The sequence below is a fragment of the Camarhynchus parvulus genome, chromosome 3 (genome assembly GCF_901933205.1).
Source record: "Camarhynchus parvulus chromosome 3, STF_HiC, whole genome shotgun sequence".
NCBI classification, from domain to species: Eukaryota; Metazoa; Chordata; class Aves; order Passeriformes; family Thraupidae; genus Camarhynchus; species Camarhynchus parvulus.
Genome location: NC_044573.1, coordinates 25389272 through 25411774, shown reverse-complemented (window position 1 = coordinate 25411774; position 22503 = coordinate 25389272). Strand labels below are relative to the sequence as shown.

The following is a 22503-nucleotide window of genomic DNA, read 5'->3' as shown; positions in this document are numbered from 1 at the left end:
AAAGATCTTCACAAAAAATAAAACCCATCATATAAATAGATTTCTGATGCAAAAAAGGTTATGTACTCACATCTTCAAATCAAAGTTAAAACTGGCAAACATTCAGACACTTATAATAAATATGATCGAAGTTATTGACAGCTTCAACAAAAACAAACTGCTACATGGACTAAGACTGTTAAGTCTGGAAGTGACCAAGATCTCTAAAAATTGTGTCTCACAGAATGCAGGGCACCAACTGTTGACTCTTCTAAAGAACACAAAGGCATCAGATGTCAAAACAGCAGCTAATGTCTCAAATACACATGGCTCTCAATGCAACAGAACTTTCTGCCCCAGAATACTGAGGATGCTACAAGTTTGATGAGGCTCCTTCTGAACATATGTAAGAAATCTGGAAAGGCTGCATATTTGAGGCAGTACTGGATCCAGAGGGATCCGCTGGAATTAATGGAGGATCTTCCTAGAGAAAAGAATCTGAATCTTTTTGCCAGTGCTGGAGGAAAAGGTTCTCTCCATTTAGTTCCACAATTAGTGACAGAGGAATGGCACAATTCTGACTAAATGTCTGCACTACATAAAGCAAAGGCACCTCCAGTGTAACAGAAAACACCTGGACAGTCCAAGCAAGACTGCTATATGGGTTTAAAAAGAGATGAAAATAAGCTCCTTGGGAATTCTCCAATCTTTTAAATTCACTTTTCTTTCTTTCACCAGTGTATTTCTCTATGCTTTTTTTTGATGGGAAAACTCAGGAGCAAGATTTTGAGTGGAACTACTAAGGCCCAGGTGCCAGAGTAGCTCAGGGCTGCTTTTGTTTACTTCAGCAACAAACCTCCATTCTTGAGGCAGCATTTGAAATCACAAGGGGATTGGAGTCAAGCCAGAAAACAGTCTTTGGAGAGTAAGATTTTCTAGGATAAAACAGCACCATCAGCTGACCCATACATCTCCTGTCTCAAAGAGTGGGCCAGCAGGGGCTTCTACATAAGTGAGAAGCTTGAAGGAAGCAATTATACAGCGCCAATACAAATGGAGCTGCTTAAGGGGTGCCTAAGGTTTGCACACATACTCTAGTCATATTAACACTCAATTGCAATTCTCCAGCTCAGACATACTAAAAATTTGGACCAACTTAAACTGGTGCTAAAATTGTGGCTCACAGCCACAGACAAGATCTTTTTGCATTGCAACTGTTTGAGCAAGGTCTGGAGTTCAAACACAAGGACGAAGTGTAACTTCTTTGTGACCTGGTAACATCACAGGACAAGGACCTCAAGAAAAAGAATATTCTCTTGTTAGGACAAAAGTTTTAAATTACACAGTACGTTGATCTGGGTTGTGCAATAGTATTTTTTTTCCCAATACTTCCATTAATTTCCTGCAAGTAAAATGAACTTACATATGTCACTGCCTTTGTCCCAAGTTCAGAGGCCAAGAACAAGTTACTTAATTCTTAATAACATTAAGTTACTTAATAACATTCTCTTAAAAGAAACTGCAGGTACACTGCTGAAGTCAGGAGACTTTAAAAGTCAAGATGAAGAGAAAGGCACCAAAATGCAAATTCTGAACCAAGTCTATGAAAAACAGAACGTGGTTCACAACAAATTAAAACAGCATTTATATGTCAGGGTTCCAGAATAGTGCAGCAGTACATGATGTAGTTATTAATGAGCAAAACAACAAAACACAGTAGTTGGGAGGCACCAAGAAGAACAGGCATACCAAAACTTCTCTGAATGCCTGGAATGTACACAAGTGGAGAAAAAGACTCAGAATGTACAGATACTTCCAAGGCCAGAGAGACATAATCATAGCAAACAGTGCTCATTAACAAGTACATGCAATGAAAATAGATGGACACATACACAAATGCTCAGAGGGCAGGACTTCATATTTTGTAAAATATGAATATTCCAGAAACAACATGCTCTATGCCTTGGAACAATGATCAGTCCTACTGTCTGGGGAATTCCAGATTAACAATTGTTTATGCAATCCTGAATTCTTTTCATTAAAATCCTTAAGTTATAAGTTGCTAGAACATCACCATTGGGCTCCCCAGAAAGCCAGTGTAATTTCTGAAGGTTTATTCCTGTTAAGTTTTAAGATGCATATTCTATTTCAATAATCTCAGTTATCTACCATTCAGTTTCAGACTAAACAAATAAAAACAATTTTCTCATGAGAATGTTTGCTGAGCAAATAAGTACTGTTCCAAGCTTTTATGGACATTAAATGGTTGGGAAAAAATGGCATCAGGAAAACTCATCTCCTGGCATTTTTGATATTCATTTTGATATGTTTGATAGCTCTTAACAAATGCAGTAAAGCAGTAAAAAGCCAAGAATACCTTTTTTTTAAATGGCCACATGGAAAGAATAAATTAATATGTTATGTATAATATGATTATGCGTTTCCTCTTCACCATTCTGGAATGGGAACAATGACACAAATGTTTATATACTGCAAAAGGTAAACTAAGTTCAAACATAAAAAACTTGATTTAACTATTACAATAAGAAAGCTTTAAAACATTAAATAAAAGAGTGTCAGTGAATTTAACAGTTCAAGAAATTCTAGTACTGTACTCACTTGCCAGCTAAACCACCTCCTGGTGGTAAATTAGGGATATTCTCTGCAGTTAAAATACGAATAACATGAGCAAGATCAGGCATTCCTTCTTCACCTGCTTTTTCCATAATTTCTAATTTAAAAACACAAGAAATCCTGAATTAATACCACCCATTGACTCAGACACTGAAATATAAGATATTACCACTTTTTAACAGAGGCATTATGAAACAGTTACATATAAATAGGAAAACATTGTTTGCATTTTAGGTTAACAATCTTTGCAAGATAGAACAGAGCCTAAATTCATAGTCTGTCATTCCAGTATGCATCAAGCCTTACTCTCTAAGAGAAATTCAGAAGCAGACTGTGAACTGAATGAAATACCCTGGAGATAGCAGCCTGTTCTCTCTGAAAAAGACAGCTGCTGGGAGTCTGTTTCAGTTAGCTTCCCTTTGCAGTGCAACACGTTACACGCCATAAAGCCAATGCTTCCCAGGATTCTGGCATGCTTCCCTGCCAGTAACACCTTGTATCCTCTAAGGCTCAATCTCCAGTGCACAAACACTTAGACCACCAAGCAATCCAGAGGATACATAATGGATAGATAATATTAGCACTCAAGTGGCCAAAACAGAATATGGAACTGATGAGGAATAATTAAAAATACTTATATTGATAGTAAGTCTAAATTATATTCCATTTTCAAAGTTGACATACAACTCAAGTCAAGTCCAGTTCTTCTAGCTTGGAAAAGAACTGCCTGAAGTGAAGTAAATCTTCACATACTGTCTTTCATCAGGGTTGCTATTAAGATGAATGTATAGTATCTGTGTGTACACTCACACAGGTGTAATGCAACCAGCTTCCACTCATCAGCCTCTACTCATTCAACCATGGCGTAAAAAGGTTTGGAGTTGTATGCACAAGTCTTCTATTTTTAAGAGAGAATATTTTTTCTGAAAATCAACTAAATTAAGGAATGGAGTGCTATTTCCTGTAGACACCGTTCTAGATAAAATTCTCTTAAAGAAGAATTAGGAATGAACCCTCTCAAATATCACCCTAAAAAAAAATCAGTCATTCTGTATCTTGGCTACTATCCACAGATAAGAAACAAATAATTTAATTTTCTTACAATTGATTACATTCTGCATGACTGACATGGAGCCTGCAGTTCATGAATTTTTAAAGTCAGCAGAAAAGCATACCACCTACCTACCTCAAACCCTTCATCCTAAGTTTCCTAGCATTTAAGCCTTTCTTGATGTCTATCACTTTTTTAGAAGCCAGTGCCATTCAGGCTTCTCTCGGGACTACCAAGATGAACAAAGTGCTTGGCAAGGTACTCACCCACTTTGTATGGGGCACATCTGTAAGCCCTCAATGCAATCACTTGTAGGATAATTACATTACCTTCTAACAAATAAGGCACTATTATGCTTCTAGGTCCCAATTTTAAGCCAGCACCATACAGTCTTTGTAAAAAATCAGATATGATCACTATCACTAGCAGTGATTAAAATTAAAGACTGTTCCATGAAACTTGGATGTGTTATTATCATCCATCCATCCATTAAGGATAAATCATGGCTAGCAAAGGAAGTGATAGCTGAGTAAGTGTGCCTAAATCTTAGGATTTTGATCACTTCTTCCACACATACACAAATTAGCCACAACTCCTGTAATAAATTGCATTCTTTTGTTCAGTTCTACTTAGTTAGAAGTAATTGTACTGCTATAATATAAATTTGGTGAGATACATTTGACAGGAAACATTTCTAATGAAAATATACTTTTTATGCCAAGAGCACATTTGGTTCTATACACAGGAAAAGTAGACAAATAGCAAGAATTAGTAATAAGAAAAACTACAAATGCAAGAAATTTCTAAATATTTCTTGCAAGCATAAGGGGTTTATATCTTCTTAAAAAGGAATGAAAGCAATCACAGCTAAAGATTGCTGTATGTTTCTTGGTACCAGAAACATACACATTTATACTGCATAATAACTTCTCAGGGAGTGCTGAACTGAACCATAAGCATCTTCTCTCCATTTCTAGAAAGTGGCAAACCAAGAATTCCGGATGAACTAATCACTATCTTTCTATTTTCCTGGTATTAGAGTGAGTAATTTTATCCAGAACTTGTTTCCTCTCTTAAAAAAAAAGCTTCCTAACAGAAAATCAAGAATAAAGCAAATGAGCATGCATGACCCACTGTCATTACACATCAGTTAGCAGGCACACACTGTTGATGTGCTTGACAAAGGCCACCAGAGAAAGAAACCAGATGTTCTCAGAAACAGATTTATGGGCATTTACAATTTTCAGCTTAACCTCTGTGATGTTAAGAATAACCCTACAGTTAGCTATGCATTGCTAATATAATTCAGACACTTAAAGAATAATTCCTGGTATTATTATATATGTATATTCATCAAAGTCCATGTCAAAATCTACTATTTTATCTCTGAAACACTTTTCACTAAAAGCCTAACACTTCATTCACAGATAGGCATTTTGAAAATTCCGGTAACATTTAACTTCCATTTTATATAATGCAGATCCCCAACCAGACAGCATTACAAGTTCTCCATGTTCCAGCACCTTCTTTCATGCCCAGCTATCAGATTATGACAAATGAGTTTTATACACGATATATATTCCACATATGTAAAATGTATCATTCAACTTAGGGGATAAACTGAGTACATCAGTAAGACTGTTTAAGCCTACACAGATCATGTGCCCCTACTTCTGATTTGTGGGGTTAGTGGTTTTTTGGGTTTTGTGGAGTTCTGTGGTTTGTCTGTTAACTGCAATTCTGATACACCCCTTCAAATAAACTGAAACATTTCAGAGAACTGAACTGACTTCTGTACCTAGTTTTCACTTGGTGGGACCAAACTTTGGATCTCTGAAAAACAGCAGAAAGTATTTGCAAGGGGCAGTAAGAAGAAAGTGACCTAGCATAACCTCACTACTGCCCTAAACACCTGTGGAAGGTGCCCCATCCATGGTAGTGGCACTGGAACTGGATGATCTTTAAGGTCCCTTCCAACCCAAAGCAGTGTGTAATTCTGTGACTGTGCTTTGGAGATGGATCAATTAAATGACTCAAATGAGAAGCAGGGCTGTGCTCAGAGTCATAAATGACTCAGGCACAAGCTTAACCTCATTAAGCATTTCAGTATACTCTACAAGTGGCAGCTTTGGAATGCAGTCATTGACATTCTGTCAACCTCAAAACCCCAGCTAGCAACAGAGCATGGGTACATATTGCTTCCACTGGAAATCTCTGTAAACAGTGACTTGCTGAATTTGTTTTTAATCAATCTGTTAAAATAAAAAAGTAAGTATCTCTAGGTATTAAGACAATAATTCTCTTTTAAGAACTCTGGAAAGATCTTGGGGAACTACTAACTCAACTCATTATACAAATACACAAAATGTCAGCATTCCACTTATAAATGTACAGAGCACAAATGTTACATGTGCAAGTATTAACCTAATCTTCACCTTTCTTTGTAACCTTTTTAAATCTAACAAAAGCATGCCTTAAACACTGCTATTCTCCCTGAGCCAGAGCTTAGAATGCCCAAGTATAGTAGTGAAAAAACCCTCTTGCCTAAAAGGTTTGATGGGTTTGTACAGTCAGCTTAAATTTAAGGCCCAGAAGAGAACAGAAACAGAACAGTGTGTATTCATTAAGAACAAACAGCAGTGATCAAACTAAAATTGCTTCAGGAAGTCCCAGAGGACTTAGTATACTAAGTTCTAATGTTGCCCTGACTTATATTAGTCACTTAGTGAAAGTGGAGGGTATCCAAGAGAACCCATAATTTACATTTCTGACAACATCTATCTTTGCAGCTTGGTAGTTCCAAGACAACATTATATTTTTCAGAATGTTTTTACTACAGGTATAAATATAATTGTTACTGGCTATCAGCCAACTGCATATAACTTGTGAGCTACTAACTCATTAATATCTTTTTAAATGTTGTTCTTATTAATTTGTGTTCCAACACCATTATTTGCTTTTTGAAAGAAATAGTCAGCCTCCAAAATCACATTTTAAACAAATCCATATTATCGGTGTCACAACATATCTATCAGGCTTTATGTTTGCAGACAGTTTAAACCTTTCTGGCACAACTCCTTTATGCACTGTTTTCTACACTAAGTTAAAAGATGAAAACAGAACTGATTCAGGCAATTGTCTTAACCAAAAAGAAACTCCACCTTCCAAAATTTTTACCAACTCCAACACTTCAGAGGATACTCTTGCCCTCATGGGATTTTTTGAAGTCAAAAGTATTCCTGCTCACTACTTAAACCTTTAGATCAGATACTGTTTTTAAAAATTCCAACATATTTCTAAACAATTTTCCTCATGCTGCTTAGACATTTTGCGAAAGCCTCGATCCTTTCTGAACTGATAATATTCAAGGTACATGTGTAAGTTAAACTACAGCCCCACAACTTTTTTTTTCCTTTTAATTAAGGAGACTGTATCAAAATTACAATTTCACAGAATGTATGAGTGCAAAAATTTGTTAAAAATCAGATAGATATTTCAAGTTCTTCTGAAGTCTGTTTCATTTACCTTCTCCACTCCTTGTCAGAATTTCTCAAATATGCTAACTGTCATTTCTTGCTAAACACTTGCCTTTTAAAGGCCTTGAACTCTGTCCAATTAGCAAAACACAGACTGACACAGGGAACTCAAGCAGGGAACAAAAAAATCAAGAGCTGAAGCAACAGAAGTTCAAGCTTTGGAGCAATTAATTTCTCTAAAGCACTTAAGCTAAACAATCATTTTGAGTTATATTTGAAATGACTCCACATCAGTTTGGACTACAAACTCTCAACTATTTTTTTGTATACATATTACTTAATTAAATGTGATAAAAGAGCTAAAAATAATCAGTTAATGATTAGTTAATCCAGACACTCTGATCACAAGTTATTTGACAGCTTTTCTATTAATCTTAACATTCACTTAAAAAAGCAATAAAATCCACTGCAGCTCCATGCATTTTTCACCTATTTGCTACCAGAGAGCAGCCACCAAGAAGCTGGGAATACTAACCTGTAACCACTGTGCACACCTGACTGCTGCCAGTGAAGGCAACTGCTCCTGGCTCTCTCCCAGAGCCTATTAACAGCTCATGTACTCTGACACAGAAGATAACAGGTATTTATCTTAACTAGTGTCATCTAGGAAACCTGGGATGTAAGCCAAATTCCAAGAAACAGGCCTAGAGTTAGCATTTGGAGTGACCACTAGGGCTCTCTAATCTCAACAGAAATTACAAATATACAACTCAGTTCAATTTAGATCCCATTTAAACAAGAGGAAAAGACACCACACACAACAGCTGGGTGCTCAGAGATAACTCATACCTGAAGACCATCATGCATATATATTAAAATTTAGGGTGGCTACACCAACTATCTGGATTACTGGGGACATTGACACAAAAACCAACTACAGCTTTTTCTTTCTGTCAAAAACTTGCACAGAAAAAGGGAAGAAATAGTACAATATAACAGTTCATAAGCAGGACAACAGCAAGATCACAATTTACTGAGCTGATACAACACTCTGCAAGGTCAGTAGTTGCATTTTAACTTACAAAGACAGCACTAAAAACTTAGAGCTCACATTAAGAAAATGTTTGCAGAATACCAGGATAAACTAAGCACATGGCCTAAAACATTCTTCCTGACATATAAAAGTTCAAAGTTATAACCAGGTCTGAATTTAACCCAACACAAAAGTGGCATAATGTCTTTCATGGCTTTTGTTTTCATGCTTAAGATAGTTATGACACTACTGTGCTCACTATCACAAGCAAACTGTGATTTGTTCACTATCTAGTGAACTAAGCAGATTTCTTACCTTCAACCCGTGATTCCAAGTACTTATCCAACTCGGCATCTTTTTTCACTGCCTCCTCTGAGACCTTAGGAGCATTTGAAAAACAAACTAATACAATACTCATGTTATCACGACTCCCCTATGTGACAAAAAAGAAAGAGAAGTTAGTATCTTTAGTCTTATTCTTCATCTTTCTACTCTAATAATATTTGTGCTTTTTCCAAATACAGTGCTACAGACAAACCTGGGAAAAAAAACCCTGAAAAAATCCTGTACTTTCATCAATAAGAACTTCTCAGTGTCTCAATTACACCTCTCACTAGAATTAATTTGACTGATTTTGACTGTATATTCTTAGCATTGAAGTCTAAATAATTAATGGACTTATGTACACATCAACCATTTAAAAATAGTATCAATAAAACAGGTCAGAAATTAGATACTTGTGTGACGTTACCTTAAGTCAAACTGTAAAACAACTCCTGTTGCAAAATGAAATGCAGAATATTCTCCTATACTATTAGAATAGCTTAGCTCAAGCAACTAATTTTTATCATGTAAGCCATTACATGCATTACAAGTCTGTTTATTGGAAGGCACCTGTGTTACACAGCACTTGAAGCAAGTATAAAACATAAATGTTTTGTAAGGCCAAGTTGACCTTACAGACTATCACGTGCTCAGAAATATCACCCAATGGCTTTTTTAGATACTAATTTAATGCCAGTTCTTTACTAGCACACTGATACCATTTTCCTGCTCATATTTAATTTTCAAAATTGTAATTCACAGCCAAATTTAAAAACACAATTCTAAGTCTCTTACAAGGGGATCCAGTAGAATCATAATTTAAACCACTGGTTGGTTTGAAACTCAAATCTCAACTTCATTTATTTTTTTTGTGTAGAATATTAAGTGCCATTAGTCACTGCATACTGTCGCTGTGTTAACCCAAGCTACTGGATAGTTCTTATCATCTATCACAACAAATCCTTCTCCTGAAGCAATTAAGAATTTGACATTAGACTGCATTCCTTTAGAAATACTGTTTAGGAGTCAGCCTATATTCCCTTTTGTACCAAGCATACGAGGACACCTATCACTTAGTATTATGTGGTATAATCCACAGCCTGGCTGTTACAGAGATCCAGGATATGACTTTGGAAAATAAACGTGGCCAGCGCTCAGTTTCACTGAACGAATCTGAGAGTGGCCATCCTTTAACAAGGCTGGTTGAGTTCTTGGTCAGAAAAGCAATTTAAACCAATTTAAATGGCATTTAAACCAATCATACACTGTATGGTATATGCCGGAATACAACCTGATTTCTGGAAAAAACACACAACTTACCCTTCAGAGTTACAATTGTGAATTTCAGTGTATTACTCAAAATTGCATGTTTAGTCTGTGGCCTAACAAAGGAACACTGTCTGTACTAGCAGGAGTTGCACTTTTCACGGGATGTTGGAAATGGAGTACCTATTTAACATATGTAGACCACTAGCAGCTGCTCCAAACAAACTAAATTTGAGGAGTGGAAGCAAGCTCAGATACAAAGGTGGTGTTACTCCATCTAAGCTACAACAAGCTGAGGGCACAGGTGACAGACAAACAACACCTTGAAGAGGAGACAGGGCCAACACTGGTTTTATGCAAAGGATACAAACAGTACCCATCTTCAAAGATCAAAAAACCTCACAAAGTATCTTGCTCAGAATAGATTATGTTTAGAGCTGGAACTACATGCAAGCATTACCTGCTGGAAAAAAACCCAGCCTTTATTTTTGCAATTGCTATCACCTTTCTAAGCATATAGGGTGAGGCTGTATATTCTTCTATACAGTCAAATGGGTACAGAACTTTGAGGAAAAGAAATTGGAGAAGGGGAACAGTAGGCCAGGAACAGCTGTTAACACTGTACCCATCTAACCAGAAGATGATTTTAGACAGCTGTTTGGAGAAAACACTTACATACCTTATGTAAACAAGTGTCCACTACCCAATTGCACACTGTTTCCAGGTCATCTGATACTTCAAGTCTAGACTTTACATATTCACAGAGCTCTTCATTGCTCATTACATCCCAGATGCCATCACAAGCCAGGATGATAAACTCATCTTCTTCTGCCCTTAAAATTTCACACACCTCAGGCTCTGGAGAAACAAGTTGTTCTGTGGGGCCTTTACCATCAACACATTTGTAGTCATAGTCCCCCAGAGCTCGAGAAACTGCCAACGAACCATTAACACGCTGAATCATTACACTGCCTCCTGCATTCTGGATTCGCTCTTTCTCCCTCGGGTTGCAAGGTTTGTGATCCTGTGTTGAAAAACAGACTTGTCCATTCCTATAGAGAACAGCACGTGAATCACCACAGTTGATAAAGTATACATGCTCAGGTGAAATCATAACTCCCACTGCTGTTGAGCCACTTCTGTCCATGCCATTTCTGAGGTCTGCGAAATTGCGCATATACTCATCAATTTTCAAAAAGCCAGTTCTGATTCCACTCTTGACATTTTCCACTGAAGGTTCAAGAGCAGATCCAGGTTTTTCTGTCGCCCTAAAGTCTTCATTGTTAGTGATGTGTTCTAATAAGTGTGTGGAGCAGTAATTTGCAACACGAGATCCCGCGTGACCATCATAGACAGCAAAAAAGGACCAGTCCTCTAAGCCATGGGGAATACCCACAACAGCTGTATGAGCATCTTCCATTTCCACTCTCCATCCCTGCATACTGCTGAGGCCGTAACGCAAGCCATTCCCTGCACCATGAGCATTGTGTTTTTCAGTTTTTGGTTTATCCAAAAATGCACCCATGTTTATGCAATATTGAATCTGGAAAACAGAACAAGTATTATTTATAAAACCACCATCCCATATAAGCTTTGTTGTCCGCTTCCTGTGTTTCTTTTTTATAAAACAAGTGATAAAGCATGCATGCATGCAAAAGTCAAAAACTATACTGGAGGAAAAAAAATCAATACATGACATGAATGAAGTGTGAATTTACAAACCTCTGTACGCATTTTTAGTATTTTTTGTTGGGGTGCTGTCTTTTTTGACAAGCTACTTCATAAAAATTAAACAATCTCCATACAAAGGCAGAGTAGTTCACATACCTTTGCAGCCCTGCTGATTTTGTCATCCTCTGCAGAGACAAATTTATGATGGAAAAACAACAACTACATCACTCCTACTTTCTTTCCAGTTTTACTGTGGCACAAAGAAAATCAATTCACGTTCATAAATCAGAATGGACTGGTCTCGCTAGCTTTGCATGTGCCATGCTACTTCTGTATTCTTGTAAGGCATGGCAAAAGTGACCATAGGGGAACACAGACCATCTGCCAAAGGAACCAAGGCAGTAATTCCCACTTAAATACAAGAAAACCTCTCACAGGAATCTTTTAACAAATTAACAACATAAAACAACATTTCAATATTTACTATAGAATCATAGAATGGTTTGAACTGGAAAAAACCTTAAAGATCATCTTCTTCCAACCCCTCTTGCCATGAGCAGGGACACCTTCCACTAGACCAGACTGCACAAAGCTCCTTCCAAACTGGCCTTAAACACTTCCATGGATGGGGGGCATCCACAGCTTCTCTTGGCAACATCTTCCAATGTCTCACCCTCAAAGTAAAAAATTTCTTTCTTATCTCAAATCCAAACCTACCCTCTTACAGTTTGAAGCCATTTCCCTTGTCCTATCACTACACTTGGCCAACAGTCCCTCTCCAGCCTTCTTGCATGCTATCTTTAGGTACTTAAAGGCTTTTATAAGATCTCCCCAGGCTTCTCCAGGCTGAACAACCTCAACTATCAGCCATCCCTGAAAGACTTTCATGTGCTTACATGGGATTTTAAGTTCAGAATTTATTCCAATAAACTTAAAATTCATAAACTTTATAAATTACAAAATTTATTCAGTTACAAGAGATATGAGCTAAGGGAAGTAAATAACCCACAGAAAGTTAGAAGTTCTTCAGTATTTGGAGGCTATCTCCAGAATGCAAGCTCACAGGTAAAATGTGAATAATCTACATTGAAGCTTTATAAGACTTCTGATTTCCTCTCCTGTACTAGACTCAAGTGTCCTACATAGACCTGAAAAATTACCTTGCCCTTACAAAGTCAGTAGAGAATACATTCTTTAATCCACAGATCTCAGAAACTCACATATCACAACTTCAAACCATTCTAAAAGTCATCAGCCTATGAAATCCTTAAATGAGAAAATTACAGGAAATTTAATCCAAAAAGAATTGGCAAGAATTCTGCCATGATTGATCCCGAGCAGTCACTCATCTCTGACACGGTAGTACCCACCTACAGAATCCAGAGAGTCATGATAACCTAATTCTAGTTTAAGAATTTGTTGCCAGGCCAGGAAGAGATTAATTAATCCTTACTCCCACCATTCCCCTCAACTAAACACATATGAAGTATACAGCAGACTACACACAGATAAACCAAACTTCACACTACCTCTCCGCTACAATGATCTCCATGCAGTGCTGAAGATCCAAACAGCTTGCTCAGTAGTTTTTTGTAACACTGTGAATCAATGGAAAGGACACACAAAGTGTATCCATCACTGCAATACCTAGTCAAAACTCTGATTTTGCTTTGAAAACAAACAAAATTAATGTGATGTGTGTCAGAGGGTAAGCAAGACAGTGCAACACACCACCACAAAACAGAGTTCTCAGCAACCAATGCTCTCAGTTAAGAGCTGAACAAGTTCCACATAGTTTAATAGTGCAACTAACATCAGTAAAAGAGACTTGTGAAAGGATTCTTGTATCTCACAATCACTTATTCCCAAATTACACACAGTATAAAACCATTTTAAAAGCACACAAAACATTCTTACTATTAAAACTGTTATACAGGACTGAAATGTTGCCAAAATGGCAGATACCCTCCAATACTTCATACCTTCAATGAAATTCCTTTGTGTTAAGTATGTCCTTACATTCTTAAAATCAAAAATGTGGAAGACATAATGTGACTGAGTGAGGAAAAAGATCAAAACCTATGTAATCGCAAAGGCCTGGGAGCTCAGTATTGTGCCCCAAACATCTTTGTAGAGAAAGATTTAGTTACAAGATAAAACACAGTCAGCAGAATAGATGAAGCACCCACCTGCAAACCAGTAATTCAGTCATGGCTTTAATCAGCATATACTCAAAAATTCAGAACCCTTCCGTCTTGAGATTTATTTTCCAAAGATCTCATTTTTGTGTGAAATTTAATTGAATAACAGATTAGTTTGAGAAAACATTAATTTCCTTGTGGTGAAAATATTTACCCCACATACAATTATTAGTTGAAACTTTCAAAATCAGGAACACTATGTCTATTGTAATTCCCAAAATTTTCTTGAAAATGGAGAAAGCCTTAGTTCTTGCCCATGTTCCACAGACCATTCTTTAAAACACCATATATTACTCAGACCAAACCCTAGAATTCTCTTCTCCTTGTAGTCTTTCCAACCCTGGAAAATGTTGAAAAAAAAGAAAGCAATAATAATAATTTTTTTTTTAAATCTACTGCTTGGCAGGACCAATAATCACCAAGGTTCAAAGACTTTTGGAATGCCTTTACAGAGGAGAAATTACTTTATAGGAAGAAATTACTGGCCTTTGCCCCTCTCTGGCAATGAAGAAGTTGAATCTGAGCAATAAACTACCAAAGCAGAGGCTCCAACTATCTCTCCAGTGCACATTGTTCATCTCTAGTCTTAGATCAATAGCTGAGTCATTTCCAAGAGAGTTCAGGGAAACAAGTCTCCAACAAAAGCTGACATTCCAGAGCAAAAATCCAACCCAAGGCTTACTTCTCTGAAGTTCCAACCTGTATTTTTCTCTAATGTTTTCCACCAGAGTGAAATCTTACTTGAGGTCCTTATCTCATATACAGGCAACATAGACAACAATTCAGACTCAGGAAACCAAAAACATCTATCCTTTTGAGGTATAGAGGAATGAAGGCAAAAGTCATGTCCTCTGACATGCAAGAAAAATTTATGATCAATATCCTTCCTGCCCCAGCTACACAGTGAAGACTCTTCGGTATTAGATCAGCCATATAGGAAAGAGACTTAAATTTAGCTGTGCACAAGCTTGTGTTTGCATTTAAAAGACAAACAACCCCAACTGCAGATTTTCTCCAAAGATCTACTTAAAAATTGACAAATAGTTCTTGCTCAGGTATAGATATTCATTATTTTGTACTATATCATAAAGGGGAAATAGGCAGCTACGTTAAGTGAAAAGCATGCTCCTCTCAATTTAGATTTATATTTAACAGGCAGAAATATTTACTTAATGACTGTCATAAAGGCCAGAGCTGTCCTGACTTGAGCTGGGATAGAGTTAATTGTCTTCCTAGGAGCTGGTTCAGAGTTGTGGTCTAGATACAGCACGAGAGTAATGTTGATAACTCACTGAGGTTTTTAGCTGTTGCTAAGTACTGTTAGCTATACTAAGTCAAGGATTTGACAGCTCTCATACCCTGCCAGGAGGTGGGAGGGGCACAAGGAGTCGTGAGGGACACAGCCAGGACAGCTGGCCCAAACTAGCCAAAGGGATATTCCATACTACATGACATCATGCTTAATATATAAACTGGGAGAAAAGCTGGCCAAGGCTACCACTTGGGAACTGGCTGGGCATTGGTCAGCAAGTGATGAGCAACTGCAGTGTGCCACATTTCTTTTTAATTCTTTCATTATTATGATTTTCTTCCTTTTCTGTCCCTTTAAACTGTCTTTATCACAGTGCACAAGTTTTCTCACTTTTATTCTTCTGATTCTCTCCTCCATCTGACTGGGTCAGGGTAGTGAGTGAGCAGCTGTGTGGCACACAGTTGCTGGATGGGGTTAAATCATGACAGACATTTCTGATGCCCAACACAAGGCATGATGGGTTGAGATAATGACAAATCTGACTAGAATGTATCAGAAGAAATTTCTTGTAAGTACTCATTATATTAATCACTGGTCACAGTGATGAGGTATTTGTTCCCCAAGTTGGTGTGGTGTCCCTGTTAATAAAGTTGCATTATAAAATACTTTATTTGTATACATTGCCCCCTGAGCTGTTTGTCACCCATGGGAACAGGGCTAAGGTTATGTTGTTGTACTCTGTACTACTGTCTCATAATATGACAGAATTGCTGCTGGTGAAACTGATCTGGTATTTGTACTCAGCACTGCCCACATCTCCATACTTTGGGAGCCATCTATAGGAAACTACTAATAATTACAACTTTTACCTCTTCTCAGAGCCCCAATCCATGAGGGAGACAGATATCATTCTCCTCTAGGCCAATTAAAATAGCACTTGGGAATTTTTAATATCCTTGGGATGTTCAAACCAGCATTCTTATTGCTGTGTCTTCTGAATGTGTTCAAGGTCTTGCTTTAGGATCAACAATTCCTTCAGAATGCCACCCACAGGGATCTGCCCTGAGGCTGGACAGTGATAAGTGGCAAGGTGTGGGGGATAGCATGGGCAAGTGCCTAGGACAATGGGTACCTCCAGTGCTTTGGAACTTCAGCCCTGAACAAGTGCAAAATCTGGAAAGACTAGTTAAATACTGGGAGAAACTATGCTGCCACCTTGGAAATTCCAGAGATGCAAAACCCACAGCACCGTGCTGCAGCCTGACCCAGGCCTGCTGAGTCATGCTCAGAACTGTACAGTACCCTTGAGGGAAAAAAAGGCCTCTGGATGTGATGGGAAAATGATGGGCACAGGGGTACTCCAACCCCAGTGACAGGCACTGTGGTTGAACCAAAGCACCAACTCGTGCCTGTATCAGCCCCTGCTATACATAAGGAGAGAGATATGCAAAGGGGAGCTCATTTAGTGAGGGATGCAGCAGCAGGGCTATAATGAGAAGAGGCGGGGGAAGAGGCAGAACAAATAAAAGATATAGTTAATCATCTGATCCGTATCCTTGAGGGACCTGTGACATATGCAAAAAGATTCCAACCATCATCCAGGCAAGGGCATCACCTGGTTGCTCTAATGCTGGAATAACAGGCCCAGTAAGTTGGAATTAGAGGATAGAGAAGCCAAACAGCTGGCATCCCATTCTACAGAGGTGGGCATTAACCAAGGAACTGGAAAAGGGGCACAAGCCCTCAGCCTCTGGAAGTAACTCCAGGTATGAAGGAAAGTTATTCCTTCAAGGAACACATTATGCCACCCAGGCAAGTGCCCTGTCATGGATAGAGGTATCCAGTATCTGAGGCAATTAGCCATGCTGGGGGAGATTTATGATGATATGGATTTATGATGATTTATGATGATGTGGATGATAACAACAAGCAGTTATCCAAAGACCCAGATGAAGACAAGTGTACACAACCCATGTGGTGGAATAGGATGAACCATTGTCATACACCAACTCATTGGCAGTAATGACCTGAAAAGACTGAGAGGGACAAATGGACAAATTGGCCAACTCTCCTAATACAAACAAAATGCCTCTTCCTTACTACAGGCCTGTATTTTGGCTGTGGACAAGGAAGGCTTATGCATTCTATTCCCCACCTGTATGGACCAGTGTCCCAACTATTAGAAGTAAGCATAAACAGCACAGGCCATCCTTTGTGACCACACAGAGGACATGAGGAAGTGGGATGGAAAAATCTACCTTGACCCTAGAAGCATGAGTAGGGAAATAGCAAGGAAAATCACATGAGAGGGTTATTGCAGGACATTGCTGCTCCAGTCTCTAGTGGGCAGTTCCGCAGACAGAGTAGAGGGGCTACTCTTACTCCTGATCTTCAAGGGACTCTGATTCACATTTACAAGAAGTGAATAAACAGTGAATACATAGAATCACACCGAATCACTAGGTTGGAAGAGACCTTTAAGATCATCAAGTCTACCCCAGACTCTACCACCTCAACTAGACCATGAAACCGAGCACCACATTCAGTCTTTTTTTAAATACATCCAGGGATGGACTCTACCACCTTCCCAGGCAGACCATTCCAGTACTTGATCACCCTTTCTGTAAAAAACTTTTTCCTAATATCCAATCCCTATTTCCCTTGGCTCAGCTTAAGGCTGCATCCTTTCATTCTGAGTTGCTGCCTGGTGAAAGAGACCAACCCCCACCTGACTACAACCACCCTTCAGGAAGTTGTAGAGAGTGATAAGGTCACCTCTGAGTCTCCTTTTCTCCAGGCTAAACAACCCCAGCTTCCTCAGTTGTTCCTCACAGGGTTTGTGTTCCAAGCCCCTCACCAGCCTTGTTGCCCTCCTCTGGACACGCTCAAGAGTCTCAATGTCCTTCCCAAATAGAGGGGCCCAGAAGTGAATACTAAAGCCAGGACTGGAGGGGCCCTGCCTCCAGCCAGGTGGTGGAAAGAAACAGCTAGGTTTAAGGGACTGTGTGGATTGGATGACCTTGCACAGCAGAGCCACAGGAGTCAAGGGCTCCAGCAAACACTGCTGCACAGGGGCAGGCACCATCTCTGTTTCTGGAGTGGCAGGGCAATCCCAACAGCTAACTCTGTTGGAGGTGAAAGTGAGCCTGACAGGGAATGAGTGGCAGAAGCACTCCATTGTGACTGGCCCTGAGACTCCAGTGCATCCTTTGCCTAGACTGCCTCACAAGGGTGTGCTTCCAAGGACTCAAAAGGTACTGCTGGGCTTTTGCTATAGCTGCCTTGGAGACAGTAGAAATGAAACAGCTATCTACCTCACCCCATCTCCTGGAGGACACTTCTGGTGTGGTCAAAGAACAACAGGTGCCATCACAACGGCGCACTGGACACGGAATCACACCAACCAAGACACCCTGACACCATCCATAAGTTGATTTGCCATATGGAGAGCCAAGGAGCAACCAGCAGGAATCACTCACCCTCTAACAGACCCATATGGCCAGTGCAGACTAACAGTACACTGTCATGGCCTGAACAAAGCCATGCCACCTCTGAGTCCAGCTGTGCCAGACCTGCTGGAACTTCAATACAAACTGGAGTCAGAGGCAGCCAAGCAGTATGCCGCAATTGATATTGCTAGTGCAGTTTTCTCAAGCCACTGGCAATAGTGTAGGCCCACCCAGCACACCTGGAATTCCAGGGGTGGAAACAAAGACCTACTATTAGCCATGGACTGATCTAAACAATATTTGAAACAAAGCAAAGCTCTAGAACACTTAATACATTGATGGCAATATTGTGTGAGGCAATACAATAACAGAAGTTTCTGAGAGAGGGAAAAGTAGTTCAAATCCTTCTGTAAACTGGTTTTGCCATAGAATTAAAAAGGTAAAGAACCTGAACAGGAGACCCAGTGATCATCCACAGGATTGCATTTGCTCAAGGAACTGGGTGCACTTGGTGGGTAACACAGAAGGATGGGAAAGTCTTATGGGTACCTCCAGGGGATTTGATTCTGGGTAAGAACAGTGAATGATCTGAACTGTATTATGTTGTTTGCTAAAAAATACTGTAGGTCATCACTCCCACTGTTGTTGAATGCCATATCAAGGGTATTGTAATAGCATTACCCAGCCTAATGAAGAATGGAATTTTGATGATAGAACCAGACATACACAGCAGTGATGGAACTAGCGCTGGCTTCAGCATAAAACTATCCAACACTACACACATTCTCTCCTGCCCTGAAGGACTACTACAACAGACAAAGCCAAAACTCATGGACTAAAACTCAACAAACATTCTGAAGGGATGGCCCATACAGTATGGGAATGGTATCTCTGTGTATATATCAAAATACAGGAAAGGTGATAGTGATTACTGGGGTGTACTGGAAAGTGTGGGAGCTAGTAGGATGCAAATGGATATAGCCCTGCTTTCAGGTGGGATAGAGTTAATTGTCTTCCTCATAGCTGGTATAGAGTTGTGGTTTGGATACAGTATGAGAATAGAGTTGATAGCAACAACTAAAAATATCAGTGTGTTATGTGGTGTTTATATTAGTCAAGGACTTTCTTGCTTCTCATATCCTGCCAAAGGAGAAGGCCAGAGTGGCACAAGTAGCTGGGAGGAGACGCAGCCATGACAGCTGGCCCAAAGTGGCCAGAGATACTCCAAAATCTATGACATCATGCTCAATGTATAAACTGGGGACGAAGCTGGCCAAGGGCTACTGCTCACATTGGTTGGCAAATGGTAAGCAATTGCATTGTGAATCACTTGTTTTGCATATTTTAATTCTTTTTCTTCCTTCCCTGTCCCATTAAGAAGCCTGTGTCTCAAGCCATGAATTTTCTGGTTTTTATGATTCTCTTTCCCATCCCACTGGGAAGGGAGGAGGTGGAGCGAACAAGCAGCTGTGCAGTGCTTAGTTGCTAGCTAGGGTTAAACCATGACAGCAACCAACACATAATTAGATTACAAAGGTCTAAAAGCCATAATCAAAGTTTCTGTAGATACTATAAAATAATTTTCCCATTGCATGTCAGTTTCATAAAAAACATCAGAACTAAACTAATACCACCTTGATGGCTGACAGTCCCAAAGGCAATACTGTATCTTTTCATAAAATGAGAATGGTCTAACATAAATCTTTTGGGCTTAGGTCATAAAAGTGTGCTGTAAAATGTCTCTTCCTCAGAAGGATTCACTCAACAGGCTAGTCATTTCTAATAAGTCAGTGCTGTGGAAAAGAAACAGTGCCAGAGTTTCCTGTTACAAAGCACATGTGCTCCACTATAAAAAAAGAATGACATTTCAAAAGAAAAAATGATGCACTAGATATTAAAGATGTAAATGACAAATAAATAATCAAAGTATCCATGACAAACAATTTCAAAACTTATGGAAAGTGCAGGAAATAACTTCTCTGGTTTAAGTTAAAAAAAAAATTAAAAAAATCAAAGTTTAGTCTTGGTAGAAAGCTCCTCTGCATCTCCCTTGCAGTCTCTCTCTAGTGTGTGTTATGTGGACATATAGATTTTACATAGTACATCTGTCTACACACATTGCAGACAGTTTTGATTTTTGATCCCAGAAAACTTAGTCTTGCTTCTAACTTACTGACCTTAAAAATACTGGCACTACAGGAATTTACATTAGGCCAGTAGTTATTGGAGATTGGCTGTAACAGCTACTCTAACTACGTAGCCACAAATACTGCCAAACAAATTACTGCAAGAGTAAAATCTGAATATTTTATTTTCACTTAAAAATGAACTATACAGAAGAGCAGTTATTACCATTCCTGGGTTTTATCTGGAGGATTTGGGTTTGGTTTTAGGTGATCTGTGGCCATGGGTGTTGGCTTTAGGAAGGATGTCAGCTGACCAGAGATACTGACAGAAAGAAAATAAGTATCAACACAAAATGCCAATACAGAGCTTCCTACCAAAAACTTTTTCTGCCAGGATGTTGAGAATAAAGCCAAAGAGACTTCTAAACCAGGAATTCAAAAAAATTTTGCAGGCCATCCCTACTACCAGGTAACATACATGCCTAGGATCTACAACTGTAATTTTTATATTAAATTCAGCACAACATTGTTACAACAGCTGGGGAAAAGAACAAATAACAAAGATAAACAAAATACTACGTTCCCCCACCACACTACCTTTAAACCAGCAAGTTACAAAGGACATGAGGATTTCAGAATGAACTTCAGCTACTTCAAATTGTTTTGTGCCTCCAGACCAATCACAGGCATAATTTAATGCTCTATATTCACACCTATTTTCAATGTCAGTAGCAGTACCTGAGAACATGAATGCTTCTGCCCTGCCTCAGCTACTCATCACTACATTGTGCCAGAAATTTCTTTTCTTTCTAAACTGCTGGCTGAGGTGTTTTTGCCCTTACTCTTTGAACTGTTTCACTGAAGAAATGCAAAGTTAGCTTTAGTATTTTGAAACTTTGCGACTTTGATTGCAGTGGGTTTGGGAGCCAGCAGCTTAGACAGCAGATCCAAGGGGGCTGTAACCTTCAACAGAAAAGACAAAGAAATAGAAAGGAGCACCAGGAGCTAGGTTAAGGGCTACAACCTTTCTAGCTATGTTAACACAGGAAAAACATGCTTGTGGTCCTTTCAGAGATTAGTTTTATAGTCTGCTTTCTTGCACTTTACTAAAATATGGATGATGCTACTTAACTACAGATTTTACAGCACAGTTTATGTGACAACCATCTGTCTCCCATGGGCAAATTGCATACTTTATGCTGAGGCTTCTTATTTTCCTGGAATGCAGCTCAACAGCTACAAAGTTAGAGATCATACCTCAGATATTCAAGATGAACTTCACAGAAATCTTGAAAGTAGACTCTGCATCTAGCTTTCTAACTACTGCACTTAGTACAAGATCATCAGTGCCCAGGTTGCTGTATTTTTTAGTCACAGACCCTTTATATTGCAGCTTCCTTTTTATTCAAGTTGCAAAGACAATTTCACACAGTTCTGTGGCCAAATGAAAACTGTAAAAAACATGCAGTGCTTTTCTTAGCTACACAGAATTCCATGTTTGCCAGTGTGACTTCTGATTATCAGCAGCCCTTAGCTCAGATTAGCACCACTGCCAGGCACTTAACTGAAGAAGTATGCAGTGTCATTCTCAGTAAGAAAGAGACTACCCTTGTCAATGTCTTAATGTCACTCATCTTAGGTTTTCAGGTTACACATTCAGCTTTGCTTTACCAAGACTTCTTCCAAACACTAAGGAGACTGGGAAACTCAATCCCATTTGTTACCTGCAAATGGTTTATCTGAGGTACAGAACAACTACACAAAAAGTAACAGGTAACAATAGGCAAATATCCAGGCTGCTTCAGCAAACACAACAAGGCTGGGCGCACACAGTACAAAGCAGACTCCTGCTGCCAGCACCTGCCCAGGAGCAGGATGGAAGCTAAAGTCTTTAAAAGTAAAGACAGCTCAGCCTAAGTCAGCATTCATGCTCTTGTACCATTTTCTTGGAACAGAAATTTGGTGCACTGGCACTGCAGTGAAATAGGCCTACCTGGTTAATTCAGATATTGCCTGTGCAGGCTTATCATCCTTAAAATCA

The 22503-nt window shown here is 39.0% G+C and overlaps 1 protein-coding gene across 4 annotated transcripts in view; it reads right to left on the bottom strand.

Annotated features, from left to right (window-relative positions):
- The window catches only part of PPM1B (protein phosphatase, Mg2+/Mn2+ dependent 1B), a 59795-nt gene that overhangs the window by 10217 nt on the left and 27075 nt on the right, over positions 1-22503 (bottom strand). For all 4 annotated transcript variants that reach the window (XM_030944336.1, XM_030944333.1, XM_030944335.1 and 1 more), the window contains 3 exons: positions 10443-11306; positions 8489-8606; positions 2599-2710 (listed from right to left, as the gene is read on the bottom strand). In XM_030944336.1, the coding sequence (XP_030800196.1) occupies positions 2599-2710; positions 8489-8606; positions 10443-11288 (1076 nt within the window). In that variant the 5' untranslated portion in view covers positions 11289-11306. The remainder of the gene's footprint in view (positions 1-2598; positions 2711-8488; positions 8607-10442; positions 11307-22503) is intronic.